At 39.9% G+C, this 26078-nt stretch overlaps 1 protein-coding gene across 1 annotated transcript in view; it reads right to left on the bottom strand.

Annotated features, from left to right (window-relative positions):
* CDH2 (cadherin 2) overlaps positions 1-26078 on the bottom strand; it is a 210847-nt gene that overhangs the window by 2984 nt on the left and 181785 nt on the right. Inside the window, 1 exon segment of the mRNA XM_077135728.1 lies at positions 8373-8537. Within this exon segment, the coding sequence (XP_076991843.1) occupies positions 8373-8537 (165 nt within the window).

The raw sequence follows: 26078 nt of genomic DNA, 5'->3' as shown, positions 1-26078 counted from the left end.
TTTTCTTACATGTTTACAGAGGAGGGACAGGGAAAAAGAGCATGAAAATTAAGGTAACAGTCAATGGGAAAAGTGATTAAAACTCTGAGTTCACAATTGGGCTCAACGCAGTACTAGCTGTGCAACCTTGGCTAAGTTCTATCAGCTTCTGTGTCCACATCTGAAACGGTGATAATGGAGATAAGATTATGATACAGACCAAATGAGATAAAGGGTATTAAGGGTTCATCAAAGTATTTGGCATAGGTTAGAGCTGAATAAATAATAATTATATCACTATATATTTAACTTTCAGATTTTGAGAAAATTTTCCTGTTTTGGAATTTGTGGGAAAAAAAAAGCAAAGACGTTTTATTTTAAGCAACAAAATGGTGACTGTTTGACTTCAATAAAACATGAGAAAGTACACACATGTACATGTTTTCCATGGTCCAAGTATCTCTATTCAACACCCTGAACCATTTAACTGAGCACCACTTTTCCTCAGGTCAGGGTATATTATTCATAACCCAGAAAGACCTGTGTAGAATAAAATAAAGTGAGTCTTCAGCAAGCTATTTAATATAAGCCTATTTTTGATAAGATTTTCTTTATCATATTTTTAGGACAAGCTACAATGCTATTCTGCTGAGGGTGAGCACTGCAAACTACAATGTCTCAAAACTCCAAGTTCCCTTGTGTGGTAGACTGTGCTATGGTTTTCAGTGATTCACTGCTCTTTGCTCACAGATGGTCACACACACACACACACACACACACACACACACACAAACACACACACACACACACACACACACCTGTGGCTGAGGGTCTTTCTGGAGTCAGAGTTCATTTTTCCAACTCCTTGTTGGGCTCAGTGGCAGTACTGGCTTTGGCCAGTGAAATGTAAGAGGTAGTGAAGAGGAGGTTAAGAACGCTATCTAATGGGCTTCCACCAGTTCTCTTCTCCTTCCCCTTTCTGCTAAGAGAACGGTCTGAAATAAGGACGTGTGGATCCTGAAATAAAGACGTGGATCGGGAACAGAGCTGAGATGACCTACTTGGGCAAGAAATAATAAACCTTTGTTATTTTATCTCAGCAATACTTTGGAGTTGTTAGTTACTGTAGCATTAACTAGTAAAAGCTAAAGGATGCAGCCTCATTCTGTTTGACTGCATTTATTTATTCAATTCAAGACATTTGTGTTGCGTGTCAACTACTGCAATGTATTTGGCTTAGTGCTACCATTAAGTTAAGATCCAGTATCTGCCTTTGTGGAGTTTACACTCACAATATTAGCATGTGCCTCTCTTCCCTATAAAGTCTAGCAACCGCAGATTTAAGCAACAGGTGAGTCCTCTAGTTCAGCACTGTCTAACTTGGGTCCACACAAAATCTGGATCCACAAAACAGAGACCTATGGGAAAGCCAAGAAAAATCAGGGCTATTCCTAAAGGAGAATGAATGGGCCACTAAAAATAAATACTCAATTTTTATGATAACCTTCAGTAAAAACACGTTATATACCGAAAACAGAGACAATGGCCAAGGACACTTTGTTCAGGTCATCTGCTTGATCACAATTCTTCTTTTTTTTTTTGCACGGGCAGGCACCGGGAAACGAACTTGGGTCTCCAGCGTGGCAGATGAGAACTCTGCCTGCTAAGCCACCGTGGCCCGCCCTTGATCACAATTCATTTTTAAATGAAAACACAGCAGAGCCCTGGTCCTGACCAATCTTAACCAGGTCAGCTTCAAACAGGAAATATGGAAAGGTTAAGACTAAAATTAGCTCTGGAGAGTCAATGGCAGGCTCTGAACTGTGTCTGGACTCAGTGGAGAGGAGAGTGATGGCCTGTGCTTACTGTCATCTGAGAATAAATAGGAAAAACTGTCTGGTCTTCACTGTTGCGTTAAAGGATCCGAGACTCTTCATCAAATGTTTAAGCCACCCAGTCAATTCCTTAAAAGAAATATAACAAGAGGATCTGTTCCTATACCTATTATTGAGGTTCTCAAAAATACTTTTCCTTTCCTTTCAACTGTTTTTTTTTAGCTCCTGCCTTGGCTTTCTGATCAGTCTGGCAGTTTTTGAATATATCTGTTGTCTTTACTCCTTTTTAAAAAGAAGTTAAGGCCGTAGAAGCCATTAGTGAGAGCTCGGTGCCATGCTCACCATCCCACCACTGAACTTTTCAAGAATTGTTAGGAAAGTCACCTTTCTAAGTGCACAGTAAAGTACTTTAGGTCCCTCCTACTTGGATAGCATTGATTTTTATCTGAGAACAAAATGCAGCTCCTCTAGATGAGGTATTATATAAATTGTTGGCAATATTTTGTTAATTCTGAAAACATCACAGTCAAGTCCTGGGATATGGACAGTGCTCGTGCATTCGCCCAGAGGGTGAATGGGCAGGAACCCAGGGGGCAGTGTCACCTTCCCATCTTCCCTTATGGGATTCTTTCTTTCCTTAGGAAGAACACCATTCCCATGGTGTCCGTTTTGCTATTAAACACACAGACCATATCCCTGATCCCTCACCACCTAAGTCACAATATAGGAAAATGTGCTCTTGTTTCACCATTCCTGAAGAGGCACATCTTGACCTCTGGATAAGTCTGAACTATTTTCTACAGTTTGAGTCTTCTCGGCTAAGTGAAAGATCTGTGGGTCTGGTTCAATTCTCGCTGAGCTAATATTTATAGACTTTGGATCTTATGGTTTAAGGGTGGAGACATGCTTTTATAGAGTCTATAAAAACCCATGTTCTTCATGGAGCGGACAGAGAAGGGATATAAGAGGAAAGAGTCCCACTGGCTCCTTTGAATCCAGTGCTTTCTACCAGCTCGGGGCCACTGCTTTCACCCGGGCCCTCTTTGCATCCTGCCGTGGCCTCAGCGAACGCCTCTCTAGCTGTTATTCCTGGACCCAGTATTGCTGCTGCTTTTTTCCCTACAAGCTGCTGATGGTTTCTTTCTCAAATATTCAAAGTTCCTCCCCCAGATAAAATCCTCTGATTGTTCTTCATCATCTATAGTAACATTTTCCAATTTAGGGAAGATGTCCCCTGGTGGTATGCAAGATGATTTTTAATTAGTGCAAAAGGCATTTCAAAACAATTCCTTTAAAAAATTAAGTTAAAATTGTTTAAAATCTCAAGGAAATAATAGGAGAGGTGTGCAGACAAAAAAAAAAAAGTTACTCAAATGCCTGACATTTGGCTAATCTACAGGATAAAGTCAAAACTCCTGAAAAGAGTTGGTGAATATAGCCTGATATACATTTTCTATCTCAGCTCTTCTCAGCCCCAGCAACTATAGCTGGATTATTCACCATTCCCCCAAATATCATGCTTCTGTGTGCCCCTGTGTTACTTGTACATGAATTACCTTCTGGCTAAAATGTGATTCCCTTTGTTGGAAATGGCTCCCTCCTGTTTTCATCTGATTATTGGCCATTCATCCTTCCATCCATCCTTTGGAGCACATTACATACACTTCCGATGAATGAGATTTTTCATGACCGGAAGTCATTCCTGTCTTCTGTGGTCCCTTCAGATCTGTCCTATAGTTTTATTATGTTCATGTCACCCCAGACTGCTGGATCCCTCTCTGCAGAGGCTGTTTGGTGTTCATGTAATATCCTAACGTCCAGCACAGTGCCTGGTATACAGTTGGTATCACATACTTGCTACATGATGGATGCTTTTGTAGATTCTAGATGGTAACTCTGTACTACTGCCCTGGATTTAATCCCCCCTCCTTCCAGTACCCTGTTCACATTTATATCTATTACTTTCAGAGAAAGCTAGGATCTAGGCTTAAAATGTTTATGGAAAAAATTATACCATGTTTACAGTGAAAATTCATGGCTGATTCACAGAATGCGCGGATGTCCATTTATTACAGTGGAATTCTGTAGCTGATCAAGCCTAAAATTACCACTCTCCTTTCTGGAAATTTCATTTCACTTAAAGCAGGTTTCTCGGAAGAAGAGGATTTTAGATGTTTTACTCACAATTACAAAAAAGTGGGCAATATTTTAATTCTGAGAGATAACTGACTTCTAATAATAATTAGCATGCTACTGAAAATGAAGAGATTTTATTGCGTGCCAGGCACTATATCAAACATTTACATGGATTACTCCATTCAATCTTCATTGTAAGCTTAAAAGGAGGTTCTATTATCATCCTTATTTTACAAATAAGAAAACTGGAAATCCAAGAGGCCACAGAGCTATTAGGTGGGGCTGCTGGATTTGAACACAAACATGTGCTCAACTCCTGTGAGAGTGGATAGAGATTAAAAGGACACATTAAATTTAATTAGTAGGAGAAAAAGACAAACGTCTTAAAAGTAGTAGTTTCAAGCAAGCTGCTCTGAAAAACCTTCCATAAAAGTTTTAAAATCATATTGACAAAAAGTTGGTCTGTTAACATAAGTATGTGCACTTGGTTTTGTATTTGTAAGATAAAGAAATACATAGGGTTAGCAAAATTATTGGAGGTATGTTAATATCTACTGTTGGGTTGAGATGAAATGAATTTGTTTCACCTTTTCACCCTCTGAAGGTCATGTTTAAATACCTCAAAATAGAATGAAATTCTTCAGCTGAAACTGCGAAATGTGTGACTTGTTTTATTCTACCTACCGGGCTGGAAATAAGTTACCATTTTTAAGATTCAAGGCAACATTTCATTCACTATTTAAATAAACAAACTAGAAAATGTTCTCATGAGCTTACCTATTCCTTACATCTATAAAAACACTTCAATTACAATCACCACTATATTATTCTTCCTTTGGAACATTCGGTACTCTGCTAAATCAAATAAGATTTGGAGATAAATAAATCTGTGTGCATTTTAAGTGTACTTATAAAATGTGCTTGTGGTCTTTTTTGGTGCCTTCAATGGTCTTAATACTTTATGTGTCTTTATTTTCTTCTGTCTAATTATATAAAGATATTGAACAAATCTTAATAGGTGTCTTATTGGAAGAAGAAGCTATGTGGTGCTTTTGAAAGTTAGGAATGGCTTAGGTCTTTTGAAAATTTTCACCTCCCTGAAGAACTGAAGCCCTAACTTTTCCTCCCGTGAATGTTTTTCCCGTGACACCTTCACTTTTCTTCCTGTCTCCAACTGTAGGGCATTCCTTGATACAGACTCTTGGTCCACCTTCTTCTCTGTGTTTCTTTACCTTGCAATTGCACTCAATTTCTTGGATATAGTTATCACCTTTTTTGCAAATGGTGCTGAAATCTGATTCTTTCACCCATTCATCTACTTACCAAACCAATGCGCCCCACACTTTGGCTCCAGGTATATGTGCCTCTTCCCCCAACCATACGGCTTGGGGCGGAAAGCAGGGGGTGGGTAGAAGGCAGCCCTGGTACAGCTGTTATGAAAGGAGGTGAGTTCTTGCTATGATGGGTCCCCCTGGGTGGTGCCTAACCCATACTCTGTATTTCCCCCCACATGTGGGTCTGCAAAGACTTCCTAAAGCTCACATCTACAAAAGAGGGGAGGACATTCCAGGTGAAAAGAATCCCATGTCCACAGGCCTGGTATGGACTTACCAGCTAAGACTTCAAACTACAAGGGGAGGCCCCTAACGCTGCTCTGCAGGATGCAAGCTGGGGGTGGGGTGTGTGTGTGAGATAAAACTGAATGTCAGGTAAGCACCAGGCCACAACAGGCCTCCTGTGCCTAAGCAAGGCAACTTCAGACTTGGGGATGTTTGCATTTTACAAACTGTACAGGTAACAAAATAGGAACACACACAAAGTGAATTTATGTCTAATTTGTTGCTGGCAAGGTTATCTAACATGCAGTAGACATTCAATAGATATTTGCTGAATGAGTGATCCTAAACCAAGCTCAAGATGGTTTCAAAATGAGCCATTTTTAACATATGCAGACAGTCCTCAAATTACGAATCAATTATAGTCTAGAAGTTAATTTGCAAGTCAGTTGTTCGGAACCAAGCTTTTCATATAAGTAATTATACACACTCGTTTTGGTCTCAAGCCACTATTTAGACTGTGTACCTGAGCACTGTGGGGGGAAAAGAAATTCCAAATGGAAATTCCTCCTGTGACTTCTTGTGCTGCGGCATTAGAAGGACTGGGTAACTGAATTTTATTAACTCTATGCTCTATCTACTGAAGAAAGTATAGTCACTGCAAAAAAAAAATCAGCAAGCACATTTACAGAAGCAAACACACACACACAGAGCACACCTGAAAACAAACTCAGAACAGCCAGGATCTTTGTTTTCTGATGTAATCAGCACGACAGAACAAGGGCTCCTGGCTTGGGTGCCTCTGAATCCCAAGCAAATGCAAATTGGGTGGCTCCTGTAGTACATGCCCTACACACCTGCCACAGTGCTTGGGCTCCTTAAAACAACAAGACTTTAGAGGGAGGCAACATAGATGTTTAAGGGACAAAGATGAACAGAAAACCATTCGTGTCTTCCTGGAGAGAACTGACATGCTTCAAGCGGGAGAAACAAGTACTGACAGTTACAAATGCTATGGCAGAACCATCATCTCGCTAACCCCTTCCAGAGGTATCCAGTGGGGCTTCAAAGACAAGGGGGGTTGAGCTGAATTCTGAAGGCCAAGTCAGAGTCGTCCAGGTGGTCAAGAAGCTTAGGGCCCCGGAGAAGTCAGGGTATGTTCAGAAGTGTGATGGCTTGGAGGCACCAGACACAGCTCAGTGAGGCAACAGTACAGGAAGGGAATGCGGTGGTGGTGGTGGTGGTGGGGGGCAGAAATCTGATTGTCAAGGGCCTTACAAATGATGTTTAGGAGTCTGAACCTTTTCAATGAGAAAATATGGAATCCCACAGAATTCTGGCACTTTAGCAGTAGGCAGAAACAGTCAGTAGGTATTCAGTGAATTACACTGAAACCAGAATTCCTCGCCAAAAAGAAAAATGCCAATGACGACATCTATGCTCAAAAGATTCACTATGTCTTGAACCCTGACAATCGTAGGACTATCTAAATAACCTCTCATAATGACAAAAGCTAAATGAGAAATAAAATCATCAGGTACTTTTATTCTAAAAGATCTAGCCACATTCATATATACATACATACATACATACATATATATTTATATATATATACACACACACATATATAATTTTTGCAAATTCCCTTAACCAGACTTATAAGAACTGCAAAAGAAGTGGTATATTTTTGCAGATAAAGGAGCAACTAGCATTCACATGTTTCCTGGCTTCCATCTGTTTTTAAAAATATTTCTACTACAAATTAAACTATTACCTATTTTACCAGAAGTGAATATACAAAGCAGCATATATTTTAGGAATGGACTATAATGGATGGCTGCAGAGAGAGAAATATTCCAACTGTGCTTCAAAACTTTTTCTGCAAGTGGTAAGTGCATCTAAAAACCTAAGGTAGATAATGTATCATATTATATTACTATTTCAAGGAAGACCAGGAACTAAGAGGCTTATCAGCACAACGAATGCCTACAGTCTATATGGAACAGATACATTTCACTTAGAAATGCAATGGGACCAATCCTGAGTTTGCAGATACTGAGTGGGAGGATATGGCCAGAGAACACAAGTCCTGACGTATACTCATGAAGACAGTATGTATCACTCTCTTAAACATGTCATAAAAATTTTTAAGTACAATTACAGTAGAGTTACAGACATTATCAAAAGAAACAGCATAAATCATTTAACGTCAAAACTTGAGTATTAAGTATAGCAGAACTCTTGGTCAGTAATGAAATAAAAGAATGCCATTATAATTTTGACAGTGAAAATCATATCTGTTATATTCAACAGAGAATTAGCTTCCTCTTCCAGAGGCTCTTAAAACTCCTCAACTCGACAAGTATTTAAATCACTTACATAATATTTAATTTAGCTGCTCTTCCAACTAATCTCATTTGATGGAACTCCCTAGTCACTTGGGAGGCACTGAATTCTCATCATTTGTGGGATTCAGAGGGTAGGGTGTGAGGAAAATCAAAGTGAGCTATTATTACATTTATCAGTGCTAATATATGAAATCAGAATAGACTCATTTTGTTAGTCTATTTATTACTTGCAGTCTAAGAAAACATCCTTGTTGGAGATAGTGTGACTAATACTGGTAATATATGATGAACGTAATTTCACCCATACAGAATATTAACTGATAGATCTCTTTTGGGTTGATTAAAAGCAATTAAATTTGCTCTCTCTCAGTCGCTAAAGCTACATTTACTTCTGCACAAAGATAAACTTAAGAAAACGAAGTGCATTTTAATGAAATACACAACCACATTCCAGCCACTTGGGCCTGCAGAGGCCCACAACGACAAGCCTTGCAGAGAAATCAAGTCCCTCCTTTTACCTCATTAATGAAGTCCCCAATATCCCCAGGGTGGGGGGCTGCAGATCGGACTGGGTACTGGGGTTCTGCATGGATGGGTCTCTCATCCAATCGTCGGATTCCGACTGGTTTAATGGCATCGGGCTCCACAGTATCAGGCTGCTGGAGCTGGCTTAAGTCATAGTCCTGCAAAAGACAAAAGGAAGAAAGCATGACCGCTAGAGTTTGGAGGAGAGTGCCAATGGGAACAAAGATGGAAAATGACAAAGCTTTTTAATTGTGAAAAATAACACAGACACAAAAAAGCCAGAAAGTTCAAAGCACATCACAATGAATTATTTATAAGCAGATTATAGAGGTATGGGCTACAGTTCCAAAATTTTAGGTTTTTCCTTCTAGCTGCTCCAAGACACTGGAGACTAAAAGAAATACTAATAAATGATTCAGCAGTCATACACATTTGTTAAATCCTATCTTCTCTGTTATAACTTCACTTTCTCTTTTGATCGTTCTCCAAATTTTCAGGGATATTTGGGCTATGCCCATGCTAACTTTTTCAACCTTTGATTTTAAACATGCAACCAAATGCATAGAAATGAGTGAAATTTAACATAATGGAAAAGTTGCCAATGCAATTTTTTCATGTTATGATTAAATATTTCTTTCACACAGTTCTTTCTTCTGCATTTTTCACTGCTACAGTCTGTGCTCCATCTGCTTTACAATGTTCTCATCATTTTCCAATGGAAAACAGTGGCAAGATGAGGTCCCGCTACAAAATGACTAAAACCTGATGATAAAATATAGTTGTTCGTTAGGAGTCAAGATACTAACCTAACATCTTTAATATTTAAAAAATGTTTTTTGATGCAGCTGCCTTTTCCCTAAGGGAAGGCATTAGTGTATCAGGACAATTGGTTTCAAAGCCCTCCTTCATTCTTCCTTCCGTTCTACGGACAAGAGAGAGTCAGAAAACTATGGCCTGTGGACCAAGTCTGTTTTCTCTGGGAATGGCTTTTTCCATTTTTAAAGGGCTTTTAAACAAATAAAAAAATCAAGAATAATATATGACAGAGACTCTATATGGTCTGATATGTCTAAAGTCTTCACTATGTGGCCCTTTACAGCAATTTCTTGCCAACCCCTGGACCTGACATGCTAGGTCAGTGAGTCAGGATTCTCCTCCGAGGCAGCCTTGCGGAATGCCTTGGAAGAATAGCCTGTTCACTTTAAAAAATGTGTAACTTGTGAAAAAGACAAAAGGTGCTGTGAGCACAGGTTGGACCCTCAGAACTATTTTCAGCTTTCACATCAGCCAGTTGGACTGGAATGTCTAAAGAAACAGACTGCAATTTTGAACTGCATCACAATTTTAGGTTTGAGCAAATACTATGTAGTTTTCAAGCCTCGAAATACTGGTGACACAGAATGTCACATCCCCAGTTTAACCAAAATTCTTCAATTTAACATTGACATTTACAGAAAGTACAGATTTTGTGGTACTCTTCTTAGTCCAGACTTTGGATTTCTGTCCAAAACCAGTCTAAAACCACTTACAAGAATTCTGTAGTGCTTTTGATTTATTGAACTCTTGGGTACTGACTGTGTTCCGGCAATGTTCTGTGTTTTACGTATGTTTGTTCATTTAATTCTGTGACATTGTTTTATTATTCCCATTTCAGAGATGAGGAAAATGAGTCTTAAATAACCTGTGTAACTCTTTCACTGTTTCCAGATGCTGTAAGGGACAGAAACAGACTCAATGATCTATTTGACTCTAAAGCATGGCTCTTTTCCCAGGCATACAGAGAGCATTCAACTCTGTGTTAGGAGATAGATTTAGAGAGTAGCAAACTAGACCAATGGGTGCCAAGGGATAAGAACATGAAAGACAAAGAAACAAAGGAGTCAGAGGGGGAATGGGCACTAGCATTCACACCCAGGCACTTTGCCAGGCTCGCAACAAATGTTTTCTCGCTCATACTTTCAGACAAACCAGCGAGGAAATGTTTTATCATCATCTTTACAGATGAAAAAAAAAAAAAAGATTCAGAGAGACTGAGTATCCTGCCCAAAGCCACACAGCTAGTATGTGATTAAGATGAGAATCAAAGCCAGTTTTGACGTTTTGACTTCAAATGTTTGATCTAACACTTGACTATAATGGTTGAGTCTCTCTGATCTGGACAACACTTCCCCAAACGACCCCTTACCTAGAGACTTACCTAACCTCATAAATGAAGAACAACTTTCAAAGGTCCTCATTGCAGCAGTGTATACAGTGTGCACTGGGAGGTAAGTGCACAAACCATAGGACAAGCCCGGGTGTGACATAAACCTCGTATTATATCAAAAGGTATAAAATGCTCAGAAGTGGGAAATGGCTCAGAGGCGGGAAGCTTGAACAAAAACATGGGCTGGGGGAAAAGGATCACCTTGGGAGAAACCATAGCACGAGCAAAGGCTCATGTTATTTTCTCTGATCCAGAAGTGAATACTGTAAATCATTCATACAAGTCTGAATGAGCATTTAAATTTTAGAGAATTTATAATTATGGGTTATTTATACAATATCTTAAACCAAAAGCATAAAATTATGTAACAGATGTGAAAGGCTTTGAAATGCTAAAATACTATACAAAATCGAAAGAGAATAGTGAATGCTTAGTGTGCCGATTTGAAAAGGTTTATGTACCCTAGAAAAACCATGTTTTAGTCCTAATCAACCTTATGGGAACAGTGGTTTCTTCTAATCCCTATTCAGCACAATAAATTGGAAACTTGATTAGGTGGAGATGCGTCTCCACCCATTCTAGATGGTCTTGGTTAGTTTACTGGAATCCTTTAAAAGAAGAAGCATTTTTGAAAAAGCTTCAAAATGTGCAGAAGCACAAAGCAGAGAGTCCACCAGCAAGCGGCTTCTGGAGATGAAGAAGGAAAACATCTCCCAGGGAGCTGGAGAGGAAGCTACCAGATGACACTGTGTTCACCATGTGCCTTTTCAGATGAGAGAGAAACCCTGCACTTCACTGGCCACCTTCTTTTTTTTTTTTTTAATTAATTAAAAAAAATTAACTAACAAAACATTTATTCACCGGCCTTCTTGAATCAAGGTATCTTTTCCTGGATGCCTCAGATTGGACCTTTCTATAGACTTACTTTAATTGGGACATTTCCATGGCCTAAAAACTGTCAAATTGTAACTTATTACTTTCCCCTTTTTAAAGGCCATTCCTTTTCTGGTATATTGCTTTCCGGCAGCTAGCAAACTAGAACACTTAGACACTAACAGCATATTTTTCCAGGGCATGTTTAATTGCCTAAGTGCCAAGCCTAACACAGTTATATAAACCAGGGTAGGTGTGCATTCTAACAATTATTGAAGCTTTTCATAGAAAGGGAAAAAAAATAGATTCCAAGTATGCTCATGACAGTCAGTTAACATTTCCACTGTCAGGATGAAAATGCTTTACAAGAAGCCTGAATTGTATGAAAATAGGTTATTGAATCTTATATTTAAGGACTCTCTTACTAGGTAAGATACTCCTTGATTGGCACTGATAGATTTCATGATAGTTCAGGGTGACAATTTGTACGAATGTGCAATAAAATCTTTGGTATAACTAAAGACAGAAGAGTTATGTGGGGTTTATTCATGCTTTTCCTTATCTGGAAAGAACCTTGCGATGGCTAAGTTCATGTGTCAACTTGGCCAGGTGATGGTGTCCAATTGTCTGGTCAAGGAAGTACTGGCTTGGTTGTTACTGGGAGGACATTCAGTGGACTTAAATCATCAGTAAGGTGATTACATCTATGACTGATTACATCTACAATCAACTGAGGAGACAGACCTCAACAATGAGAGAAGGCTTTAATCATCCAATCAGTTGAAGGCTCTAGACAGTGTTGATTTCAGTAGTCAGAATAGAGAATTTCCATCTCTACTTCAGCCAGCAAGCCTCTCCTGGGGAATCCACTGAAAACTTTCATCAGAGTGCCCAGTTTGCAACCTGCCCTACAGAATTAGTCTTGTGCATCCCCACAGCTGTGGAGGAAAATATTTATAAAATCTCATAATATTTACAGATATCTCCTGTTGGTTCTGTTTTCCTAGAGACCTCTGACTAATACAAACCTCTTTACCCTGATTTCTTACATCCAAAGGCTGTAAACACAAATGCATTAAGCTGTCAACCTTTGGACAAAGGGGTATTCACAAGAAAATGCTATTTGTTGGTTCTGTTTTCTTAGAGACCCCTGACTAATACAAACCTCATCACCCTGATTTCTTACATCCAAAGGCTGGAAACACAAATGCATTACGCTGCCAACCTTCAGACAGGGGTAGACATGAGAAAATGGTATGATCTGGCAAAACAGAACTTCCATTCTCACATCATAATGTGCTGCAGGCAGTAGCAACTATTTCCTCTGGACAAGAACACTGTCTCTACCTGACCCCAACTTGCTTCGCCTATAAATATATGCACAGTGCTTAAATAACAGCATACTAATTTATAGATATTTTTCTTTCTTTTGATATCCTTTTTTTAAGAACCAGAGTAGGAAACCTTCTTTGATCCTGCTCAGTGCTTTCTACTATCAGTTTATCAAGCCTATAGCAAGTGTGCATTAAAAAAAGTATCAAATATAATCTCAGCTAGGGTATTCATGTCCGAAAGAGCAGCCAGGAAAGTGGCTTGGATCACACACCAGCGCAGTAATTCACAACGGGGAGTGAGGGAAGACCCAGAACTGGGAAGACCCAGTGACCTCAGACCTGTTGCTGAGGACCACCGCCCTGGCGAGTCCCCATACCAATGGACATGTGTCATTTCCCTGTTACAATGCTACCTAAAATGAGGCAGGGATTGCTGATTTATAAGACGCTAGAAACTGGGTCAAAAAAACAGCTTAGCATTTTTCTGTGATAGTTTCCCCTGGTTGAAAATATGGATCTACAAGTCCAAATCTGGTGGAAGGGGGCAGATGGAATTTCCTAGGGTCACAGGGCTGGGCTTCTCTGCTGACGTCCATCCCGGCCATCTGGCACAGGTCCTGACCTGAGGGTCCCATTTCAGGTCTGTTGTTAAGTGGTGGCTCTAAGTGAACCGCCTAAATTATATAACTTCAAAATCTCATGAAGTTCTACTCTAACACATAAATTACAACATGTAGGATGAAAATATATAGAAAATTACAGAGTGAAGACATATCCTCAAGGTCATTGGGTTCATGGCCTTACATCTGAAGATTATAAAGAAACAATTCAAGAGGGAATCCGTATTTGGCTTCTAAGACTCTCTAGAGAAAAAAGTGGAGCTGAAAATTCTCTTATGATTGTCAACCTTTACAGTGTTAACTCCCCAAAGAAATTTAGTTTCCAAATGAAGTCCGGGGAAATCTTGTTTTAACTGTCTAGAATGTGCATAACTTGGCAACTACCATTAGGAGTAGGTACAAAATTAGGGGTTTTAGAAGATTAACAATGTGTGAATATTAAAGTTTTTTTTTGTCTATGATTTTAAGGGTGATACAATTCCGGGAGAGGTTCAGAAGTTACCCCGGCAGTAAAAATTCTGCTTCTGGTTTTCTTAATCTAATTCCATTGATTTGCAATGATTTATGATTGGTTCAGAAAATGATACCACAAATCTACCTTAGGGCATTTGGTTATATTTAAATAAAATAAAGTGCTCCATCAGTATAAATTGAAATTCTGGAATCCCAGGCCAGAAGTTTCAGAAAACCAAATTGCAAATAGAGTCCATAAAATTGTGCAATGAACTTATTCATGGATCAGAGAAATCCTTCCTCTACCACTCCACAAATATTTGAAGAGTACTTACGGGGTGCCAGATGTTGTTTTCGTATCTGAGGGTACAAAAGAAGGAAACCCACCCATATCAGGTGCCCACCACCTGTCAGGAATTCCATTAGGTGCTTTCCTATGTGGTAACTCATAAAATCCAAGCAAAAATCCTTCCAAATGGATATTATTGTTCTCACTCTATTAATTACTGCATTTAGTGCGATTAATGGTTTGTCCAAGGTCACAGACTCAGCAAATCAGTATCAAAGGACAAAGAGACAAAAAACAAAAACAAAAAAAACAAACACCCAAAACAAAATAAAGGAAGAAAAAGCAGTAAGTTTTTTGCCATGTGCTAGTGAAGAAATTCACAAAATTGTCCGTGGACAGAGAAAACATCAGGATTTTAAGTGTTAGAAGGGGAGCTCACGGTGGTATGCTGGTGAGGCACTGAGTCCTAGCACTCCTGACAGGATGGACTGAGTCTCTGGGACTGTGCACGGGTGGTTAAAAAAAGTCTCACTCTCCCTCCCTCTTTCTATTTTTTTGGCCAGGAAGACGTCTAATTAGGTCCAGCAAGCATCTATCACAAGGTGGGCACTCAAAAGTCCAAGGTCCTGGGCGGGTCACGGTGGCTCAGCAGGCAAGAATGTGCACCTGCCATGCCAGAGGACCTGGGTTCGATTCCCGGTGCCTGTCCATGTGAAAAAAAAGTCCATGGTCCTCTCTCAGCCCCTGGTTAGAATCAGGGATGAAACTCAAACGCAGAGCCATGCTATCTCCTAGGCAAGGACTGGTATAAGTACGTTGTGTATTGAAATGATACTAATTTTGATTCTGAATCCCAAAAAACATTAGGAACATGCTGGCCACAATTAGAATGCATACAAACTGAGAAAACCATTTTTATTTTAACAAGTGATCACCAGACATTTGTGTGAGAATGTGACATGGACTGGCCTCATGCCAAAAGGGCACTTTCTATAAAACCCAGCACATGTGCTGCTTCACTGAGGCCGAGGGACACTCGGGCACAGACTCAGGGCCTCAGGGTCTGAGCTGGACCACAAGATGCTCGACCAGCACAGTCGTGGGAATTGGCACCTCTCCTGGCACTGTGGGTGACGTGGCTTTGGAAGACCTGGATGAGGTCTCGTACTGCCAGCTTTCTCCTGGTCCTCCAGCCAGTGGGCTTTCAGAACCCTGGATTGTCCACCTCTACACGTGTGCTGTCACCTGGTTACCGCACACTGCCTGTACTGGCAGTTTGCCATTAAGCAAGCAAATAAACTGCATCGAGCATCCAAACCATCATGTCCAATGCTTTCAAGCGCTTTTGGTCTGCTTTGTGCTTGTTATGACAACTACATTTACAGGGCAAAGCGTCGAAAATTTTCCTCCTACAGTAGCAAAGGCAAGTCACTTAAAATTTTCCCACATAGATAAGGTAAGCATTTTTTTCATTGTTCCAGACTGAGTAATTGAGAGAAATAAAAATACCAACGTGAAAGTAAATGGACAAAATTCTAAAGGCAAAAAAAGTATCAGGAAAAAGAGCTGACTGTGACACTAGGAAGAAACCCTTCACACAGACACAAAAAAGAAAGGAAGTGGAATAGAACATTATTATCTCAAGCTCTATAGCTCCTGGCATTAAAATAATTGAATAAAATAGTGATAAGGTGTCAACACATTACCATACAAGTGCTGACAAGTGAGTCAGATCCCTTGCAAGCTTTATGTAAATTACATTACGACCTGATTTTCTTTTCCTGGTGAAATATAGTTATGATGACAACAGTATCTACAGGGCCAACTGATGTGGAAAGCCTCACTGATGTGAGAAGAGCCTATGTATTATTAAAGACAACCCCGCCCTTCATATCCTCTCACCCCTCCCCCCCAAAACAAACAAAAAATTGCTAAAAGCTTTCTGGTTTCAATCATAAACCTAACAGTCATAAAACAGCTTGGAAACTTAAAATAGGCAGATGAAGGATCTTCATTTTTTATTTTCACATATATTTTAATCTCACTGGATAGCCAGTTTTCCACTTCCTGCAAGGAAGGTGAGCTGAATCTCCCTAAAAGGGAATGCATTCATTGCTTCTGCTTCCCTGGGTGGCTGCTAATGCTATCCTGTCACAGCTTCTTTTAAAATGTTACTTGTTTTCAGCTTTACGAATGAGTTGGAGATTCATTCTTTGGTGCTATAAAAAATAATGGTGCTGCTTCACAAACTGGAACTGTTGAAATTGTTTCACAACTTATTTTCCATTGTAATATGTGTGGCATATTCTTTTGGAAAAATGCAGTAAATCAATTCAATTAGATTTGGTTCTACAGACACTTTCTCCTGAGAGTCTTTTGGGTCACAAACTCGCTTACTGACCTCAAAGAATGTTTTGTCTCAAATTTTTAAAATGCATATGAGGTAGGCTAGATAGGGGCAGAGAGTGACCCTAAAACCAGTAACAAAAAGGTCCTTTTGGCACACACAGGCCTAGCTCTCACTCAGGACAGCGACCCTGAAAAGAACCAACGAAAAGGGCAAGCTCATCAATCCCGTATACACACAGCCAGAGGGGGATGGGCACCTCCAAGTCCTTAAAATGCAGGCATCCCCACCTCAAACTGCTTCTACCTGCACTCATCTTTCTTCCAGCATGTACTTTGGCTACATATTAAAGTTTTGTGCTGGACACACTGACTAGTCTTTGGATTCTTTGGCTGTACCCACTGACTAATCCTCGAGTTCTCTGTTGCGGCTGAGTCAAGAACTTTCATGTGTGAGCTGCTGACTGAGGTCTTGAGTTTCCTGAGAATTCTCGGGGCTTTCTGGCATCTGAGCAGACCTCAGGGCTCTGAGGCATCTAGCAGAGAATTCCTGGAGGTCTGTGACATCCAACCTAGAACTTCTAGGGCTGTCTGGCATGGAGCTTATTAAACCATTTGGCTGTGTACAGTGACCAGTCCTTGAGTTCTTTCCTGTGACTGAGTCAAGAACTCTCACGGCACCAGCCCTTGGTTAAGGTTTCGATTTCTCCAGGAACTCCTGGGGCTGTCCAGCTTCACATACATAAAAGCAATGAGCTCCTAATGTTCTACCCAGGCAATTAAAAAAGAGAGAGAGAAATGAAAGTATAAGTAGCTGTGAACAAGGCACTGGTGAAACAAGGGATGTAGGTAATTGAGGACTTTAGGATTTAGTAAAATAGTAGGGCTTCAGAAAGAGGAATTTTCTTGTGAAATCTGAAATTTATATTTTCTCTTAATGTTTGCAATTTCCCACCTTTTCCATGTGATTCAGCTGCAGCCCTATAAAGACCAACATTTATTAATTCTCCCAAATTAATTTTGGAAGACAAAATTTTTTGTTTTGGGAGACAAAAAGTAGAGCCATCAAAATGCACCTTCAGGTCCACATTCTTACCCCAAGCTCCAATTTCTCCTCATAAAAAATAAAAAAATGTCACCACTTGGACAAAGATCAAAGTCGTTCTATCTGAGCATGACCTATTAGTCTACCTTGGAGGAAACCTAAGAATTGGCAATAAAGAAATGACAACTGGTTGGGAATGTGGTGATAGAACATCAAAATCCTTTTCTAGGTTATGTCACGTCATTTTGGAACTTCCTTAACAAGTCTATTCTTTGATTTAAGACACAATTACACATGAACTCAATACAGCAAAGGGAGCATGGCATTATGATTTTAAAAGATGGGTTCTGAAATCAGAGAGCCTTGATTCAAATCTTGGCTTGAACATATCTTAACTATGGGACCTTGGGCAGATTATAAAAATGCCCTGTGCTAGCTTTAAGATTATTCAATCTGCTGAGAAAAATGTTAATGAGGGCTCTATTAATATAATAAATCTAGAGTAGGAGTCAAAAAACTTTCTGTTATGGCCAAATAGTAAATATTTTAGGTTTAGGGGTCATGTAGTCTCTAGTCTCTATCATCTGTCAACTCTGTTGTGCAGCAAGAAAGGTGCTACAGACACTATGTAACTTTATTCACAAAACAGGCAGTGGGTAGATTTGGCAAGTGGCTGAACTTTGGCCATTAGCATACTTACTGCCTTAACTTTTTTTATTCGGCATAATGCTAACACATACCTCTTTGCATTGTTATTATTGGGATATAGATAATTTCCATTTCCCTAAAATTAAATGTAGTAAGCCTATGATAGTTAGAAAGAATGCATATTAAAATAAATTGCAAAAAACATTGTGCACATTTGCATGAAGTGACAGGCACATAAGGAAATAGCTTGCAAATCATGTGCACCTTCAAAATATTAATCAGTAGGACAGGGGCATCAACCAGTCCACTTTGTATGATGGCCATACATCTATCAATGCATAGCAATGGCCCTAAGAGTTTTAAGAATAGCACACAAAAAGGGAATAACAATGCATTAAACCAATCTCTGGTGAAACTTTCCTCTTGGAGAATAGATGTCACTCTTTTAATAACTAACACATACCAGTATATGCAGGTGGGTATAAATGGATGAATAATTTGGGAACATCATTAACAGAGAATGTCTTAGCCAAAAACAAAAATGTTGAAAGTGGTCTCCAGTCATGTCCAGATTCAGCCATCTGTTAGCTTGCTTATTAAGGCAGAATGATTTTGTAAAATCAAATATATCCTGTTGAAATCATGCAGGTGTCGTTCTCCCTTTTTGTCAGACGACTGGGCTTGGGTGCCCACATTGTGGCTGCTTCCTGAGCTTGGCAAGAAGTCCATAAACACTCCCCTGGTTCAAGCAGCGATTCCTTGCTCAGGGCAGTGTCTGGCTTGTTCCCAAGGAGCTTTCTTGTTACCCGTGCTTCACCATCTCTTTCTAGGCATCGTGCCTGGATTTTAGTTCCTGTTGCCCAGATTGCATTCTTAGATTTTTTTTTTTTTAATATCTTGGCTGTTCAGATTGCTTCTCTAGACTCTAAATTTATTAATGTCAAAACGTGCTCAATTTTGCAAGCCCTGTTTAACCAATTAATTGGGTTTTACCCTTTGCCTGTTCTAAAGCCAGTACAGTGGGCATCTAATAAACTGGTTCAGCACCCAGCTCCACTAGTCTCAACCAGTAACGCCTGCCTGCTACAGACCAGCAAAACACCAATCATATGACTTCCAGCACCGTGCACAACAGCTCAAATTCTCATATCAAATGGACTTAAACTAGACTAATAGCAAAATCTACTTCACAGAGGTATTGGGAGGTTTATGTGAGACGTGCAAGCTGAGAGGACAGCACATCGTCTGACACAGAACAAGTCTGCAATCAATGCTAACCTTTAGGAATGGCATTTCCACTGCCTGAAGGCATCAGAGATCTCAGAGAATGAAAATGAAGGTATCAGTGGTCTACTGGTTCAAATAACCCTGTAAATAGTGTTGCAAACTAAGTTAGAGATTGAGGAAAAGGGCCTGATGCAGCTCAACACACTTTTCTGTGAGTACCTGCCACATGCCGAGTGCCCTGGGTACTGGAATAAAAATGAACATGACAAGTCCAAGACCCCGCCCTCACAGAGCTTGAAGTCAGGACGAGGGCTGGACAGAGGATGCTAGCAGGGACACTTGATTCAGTCTTGGAATCCCAGGACAAGATGCCTTGAGCTGAATCCTGATGGCTAAATAGAGTCAGGTAGGTGGATACCATGGGCTAAGCCCCAGGGCAGTGAAGTACTATGAGCTTGGTAGAGATGTACAAGGGGTTCGATTCCATTGCATTTTAAAATGCAAAGTGGAGGGGCAATAAGAGGAGAAACTAGGTCATTAGCCCTCAGACTCCCAATTCCTAAAAGCCAACTCCCAGGTTGTCATAGCAATTGTGGGTCCTTACCCCATCTCAGGCACCTGCACCCTGCTGAATGTGCTCTCTGCATCATGGCGACTCTCAGGAGCTCATCCACTTACATGCTGGGACTAATTTCTACAACTGACATAATAAATCTACGACGCACATAAGAAATTTTTTAAAATGTCAGTTGCCACTCAGAGAGCTATTTCATCTGAACCTTTTGGTTTCTGGAGACCTGGGCCACTAAAAGGCACTTTAATGATGACTCCCTTTACACTGAAATTTTATGTGATTCTTACAGGTGCAAGTGTTGGGCCTTGATCAAGAGGAATTTAGTATCCCATTGAATACTGGAAGTTTTCTCCAGAAGAAAAGGAAGCATCTTCCCTGGTATTTGGAGAGCCTTACATTCTGTTTCTCAGGTCTTTACAGTATTTTATTTTTATGAGCTGCTGCACCTCCAGTGTCTCCCTCAGTGTCCAGGGGCTTACTTCCTTTTGACATATCTGGATTGATCACAATGATGCATATGGGCTAGCAAGTTGCAGTGGGTGGGGCAAAAATTTTTCTTATAGAAACTCAGAAAAGATTCTCCAACAGTGAAGTTCCCAACCAGGAGACATAATGAACTGGTAATTCTCAATGAAGTGGACTGGAAATGATGTGTGCCACATGCTGACATGGCCCACAGAAACCTCCCCCAAGCCATCCTCCATGCCCTTTCCTCATCTGGGGCATCTCAGAAGCTGCAGGTGGACAATGGGAGGCCACTGGCACCCTGGGTCCCTGAATGCCTACGTCGAGTGGAGCAGAGGTCCCTCCCATCTCCATGACCTGAAAACCTCTTACAGTTATGTAAGCAAGGAACAAATTTCTACTACATTTAGGTCACTGATCTGAGAGTTTTCACAACAGTAGCATGTTTTAACCAATACATCTGGCAAAATATCTTTACCAGTTTCCTTTTTAAAAAAAACTACTTTGAAGTTTCAGAACGCTACAGTACCTCTTCCTCACAGAAAACTGGTTTTGTTAATTCAAAGTCGTATCATTATTATACTTTAATCAGGGCTTGCAAACGTGAGTATCTATACAGGACAGGCTGATAAGGTAGCTCAAAAAAGCTGGCCTGGTACCAAAAAGCTTTCCATTTTGTGAAAGGAGTTGGAAATCCTAATTTTATGTGAACTTTTCAATTTCTAAACACCACAAACTAAAGAAAACACACCTGTGGGTCACAAAAAACCTACAGGCTCCGAGTTTCACAGAATTCAATTTTCAGACATGTCCACCTAACAATCAGAGAGCTCAGACCTAACTCTGATGCAACAGAAACGAATCCTGAGCAAATCTCTAGAACCTAAGAAACAAAATTTGGGAACTCAGCTAGAGTCATCTCAGTTCTGGCACGCTGGAACGTGAAACGTACAGCACCGACACTGAGCTCAAGAGGTGCTGGGCCTTGTCTGAGGAAGATGAGAGAATAAAATGTAGTCTATTGTGATGCCACACTCAGCAGCTCTGAGCAAGACAGACCTGAGATTGAGTAGGTAGCAAGGGCCAAGACTCCAAGACTAAAGAGAAAACTGATGTGGTATCTTTTAAGAACTACTCTCATTTCTGTCCTAGATCTGCTCTGCCTAGCTTTAATCTCTAATGAGTTAACTCTGCCTGAGGAGACAACAAGCCAGCATTGCAGCCCTGAACCATTACCCGTGGGTCCAAAGGATTCCAGGGTCTTCGGGCTGTCATTTGTGGACCTCGGGATTAACAGCAGCACCTTCTTGTGAATTCCCATAAAAGCCCGGGCCCTGGGAATGGCAAATTGTCAAAGTCAAATTTTAGGAGCAGGGGAAGCAGGTGGATGTCCCAGAGTTTGCCTCATGAATGGGAGAGCCTTCTGCTCAGAAGTTCAATGATGTTCTGAAAGGCACTGTTTTGCTTCCCTTGGTGAGCCTGAGTTTGTCAAGGACATTGCAGGGTGGTGGCAGAGGCATCGTCTTCTGTTGATCTACTCAGACCCAGATTTAATTCCCACTTCACTACTTTCTCACACTGTGTGTTCACTTTGCCAAAGGTGGGGGTGGAATGAAATAATATATTAAGGCACTTAGCCCAGTGCCTGAGACAGCAGATACCGAAACAATAGCTTCTGCTATTATTATGAAGAAAGACGCCACAAAATGTCAAAGGATTTAGAGAGGGGCTGTTTAAAGTGAGCGCCAGTGAGTGCTGTGAACATAATAAACTCAATAAATGCTTGTTTAATTTAAGTACAATTATAATTGAGTTTAAGCTTTAAAAAGCAGGAAGCTATCAGTTCATGTTTCTTATCCTGGGGCTGAAAAGGGCATGGCTCCAAGGAAGGAGAGATTTGGGCTGTATTTATTGTATATTCTCCCTGATTTTATTATTACCCTGGTAAGATAGGAGCAAGATACAAAGAAAATTAAAGGTGATACAGTATCAGCAACCAGCCTCTCTGGCCTAAAGGGCATGGAAGGACATTTACTAATGAGGGTAATTAAACATGACTTGATAACCACCCAAACCCCTGCGGATTGCTGGCAGTGAGGCAGATAAAGACAGAACTTCACCCTCTGAAAAGAGATTGGGCATTATACTAAATGTGTCCAACAGCCAAGGGCACTGTGAGCAGATAACGCTTTTGTCAAAAACATAGCTAATGCTACTTTAAATAAGGCTCAGCCTAGTCCCCTTACAATCAAAACTCTAGTAGAATATCCAAAAGAACTGATAAAAGTCTTAACATATGCAAGACAAGAAGAAACATATAGAGGTTTTCTTTGTTTTTTCCCCCCTTCTTCTCTTAGGTTCCTCTCACTTATTTTGTTAAAGAAATTAGCAACCTGGATCTTGGCCCAGAAACTAAACAAATAGAGATGTTAATCAAGATTAGGGAAGAGTAAGAGTGCCCTTGTAAAGAACTGTTTTGCTCTGTTCTCTGGCTAATATGCTAGCTCCCGGTAAGAAGGATACTTAAGGTTTGATGCTATAGGCTTCTGTTCACACCTGCATCTGTGAACTATTTACACCAAACCCCACTACCCAGTCCTTTACAGGCTGGCGATTCTTTAAGATTTTGAGGCTGAGACATCACTCAGATCTAGGCCTGATATCACACGTCGTGTCCATAGACTGCAGTCCCAAACGCTATCCACTTCTTCAGGAAACCCACAGGCTCCATAAAATATTAAATATTATTAAGATATTATTTTAATAATATTTCGTTCTAGATATCTAAAATATTAAAATATTAAGAGTGCCTTTGTGAAGAACTGTTTTACTCTGTTTTATAATGATAATATAATTATATATATTTATATATTTTTATATAAAAATATAATTATATATTTATAAATAAAATGAAGAACTATAATAAAATATAGCTCCGTAGGAAAAAAAAAATCAACCAAACCTTGTCTAGAAAGTAACATGGCCCCGAACCTGTTTCTGAGGCCTAGTGCTGTAAGGAGATACTACCTTCCAACAAATTAAAAAAGTACGAATCATATTCCACCTCCAAAAACAGAATGCACATTACAAGGTAACAAAATTTTTAACGGGGCTCTACTGTGTATTATGGAAAAACACAACACAGTGGATTTCATGTAACTGAATTTCTTACAAATGTATGATGATTTTAAGATTAAAAGCAACAACATCTATTAAGCAAAGAGAGAAGTAGTTGGATTAAATTCACTTAGAAAGTAAGATTATTAAATAAATGGTTTCTTTCCTTAAGGAAAAAAGAACAGGTAAAAAATAAAACCCACCAAAAATTTTGCAAAACATTCTGAAGAATATAGTTGGAGAACTGACCTTATCAGATATTAAGACATATTACAAAGCCCCAGTAATTAAACCAGCATGGTATCAGTCCCCAAATAGACAAAGAGAACAAGAAGTACTGAACAGAGAGTCTGGAAACAGACCCAGAAACCCACATATATAATCACCTTTTTTACGACAAAGAAGCCACTGCAACACAGAGGGAAGGTTCTCTTTTTTAGTATATGGTGTATCTATATAGGAAAACAACCAAAAAGAGCCTCGATCCCTACGTTACCCCAAATGAAGAAACAATTGTGGTGGATCACAAATCTTATGTGATAGGTTAAAAAAAAATCAAGCTTCAAGGATATATACGAAGACATGTTGGGGAAGGATTTATTACCTCAGGGTAGGCAAAGTTTTCTTAAATAGCATACAAAAGCACTAACTATAATGGAAAAAAACTGATAAACTAGACTTCATTAAAATTAAAAACCTCTTTCCATCATAAAATACCATTAAGAGAATAAAAAAGGCAAGTGACAGAATGGGAGAAGATATTTACAATACATTTATCTGACAGAGGACCATAATATGTAAAGATCTCTTACAAATCAATAAGAAAAAGACAAACAACCTGATGGAAAAATCAGCAAATGAGCTGACAGAAACTTCACCATATAATATATCCAAATGGTTAGGAAGTTAGCAGGAACATTCCAATTAAAATTTAACGAAACACACAGCTAAAATTTTAAAAGATTGGGGGGAAAAAAGCTGCAGTGAGATTTTGGGGCAATTTGGAATTCTCATAACCTTTGGGGGGAAGAGTGGTATAAACTGGTACAACCACCATTTTGGAAAGCTGGCCAAATTGTATTAAACCTGCCCGAATGCACACTTATGATCCAGATATTCAGCTTCTGTGCACATACCAACAGAAATGCCCAAAACACACACATGAGAATGTTCGGGGCAGCTTTATTCATAATAATTCAACTGCATAAACTCACATGTTCAAGTATAGTAGAATGGATCAATAAAACACAGTTAATTCTAGCAGTGCAAGAGTATTCAGCACAGACAAAAAATGGACTACTTCTATACGCAATATGGATGAATCTCAGACACAAAGTTGAGACAAGGAAGCCAGACATAAAACACACCTACTATATGATATCCATGTACATAACATTCAGAAGTAGGTAATAATAGTCTACGGGGATAGATATAAAAAACACTGATTACAGGGATGTGAGGGTGGTTCAGTGGTTAGAATTCTCAACTGCCATGCGGAAGACCCGGGTTCGATTCCCGACTCACGCATAAAACAAAACAAAACAAAAACAAAGAAACATTCCACAAATGGTGCTGGATAATGGTATATTCACATGGAAAAGGAATGAACTGTGCCCCCCCCTCCCCCTGCAACATACAAAAACAAAAAACAAAAAAACACACTGAGGGGATACTGCCTGGCAGGGGTCATGAGGAAGAGTCTAGGATGCTTGTTGATATGGGCAGTGGTTTGGCTAAAAACCTGTCGGAAGTCTTCTGCTTCTGGCTGGGATACCGAAAGTCATGAGACTATTATTCACACTCTAAAGGCAAGAACAAGACAGAGAAGTTAAAAACTCAAAGTTTCTGAAATGGTGAGACACCTAACTGAACTAACATACAGAAACTGAGAAGCCCTACCTACGAGAAAAGATACCCCCAGTGGCTTTTATTTCTGGAGGAGCAGTGACAGGAAGAAAAAAGGAATTGGCCATTAAAAGGCAAAAGGAGGGGTGCACAGGTGTTCAGTGGTAGAATGCTTGTCTTCCATGTGGGAGATCTGGGTTTGATTCCCGGACCATGCATTCCCCTCCTTCCCCCCAAAAAAGGCATCAGGCCATACCATGCAAACTTTGATGGAACAAACCTTTAGCCACATACAGACAGGCGTGGTGGACAAGCCTCTTGAGGGAGTCTGCATCCACTTACCAATCACGTCCCACGGGCCTTTACCTGTGCACCAGAGTGGTACACCAAGTTATGTGTAGGGCTGGAGCGCTGTGACACTAATGAGAAGTCTGAAATCTGATACATTTCTAAAAGTGAACAGAAGTCTTATCCGAGGGACAGGACACACCTTAAGAGGTTGAAAGGAAAGTGATGATACTGACCTTGGTGATAGAGATCAGTGAATGCATTTCCTGAACCACTTGAGAAGCAGAGGTCCTAGAACCCTGGGTGTAGCTTCTTACACCACACATTTTTTCTCTGTCATTTTAAAGTAAAATTAGGAGGATTTTCTAA

This window comes from Tamandua tetradactyla, chromosome 18 (genome assembly GCF_023851605.1).
Source record: "Tamandua tetradactyla isolate mTamTet1 chromosome 18, mTamTet1.pri, whole genome shotgun sequence".
Taxonomy (NCBI): domain Eukaryota; kingdom Metazoa; phylum Chordata; class Mammalia; order Pilosa; family Myrmecophagidae; genus Tamandua; species Tamandua tetradactyla.
Note: the sequence above shows the minus strand (reverse complement) of the source record. Positions and strands in the feature narration are given on the sequence as shown.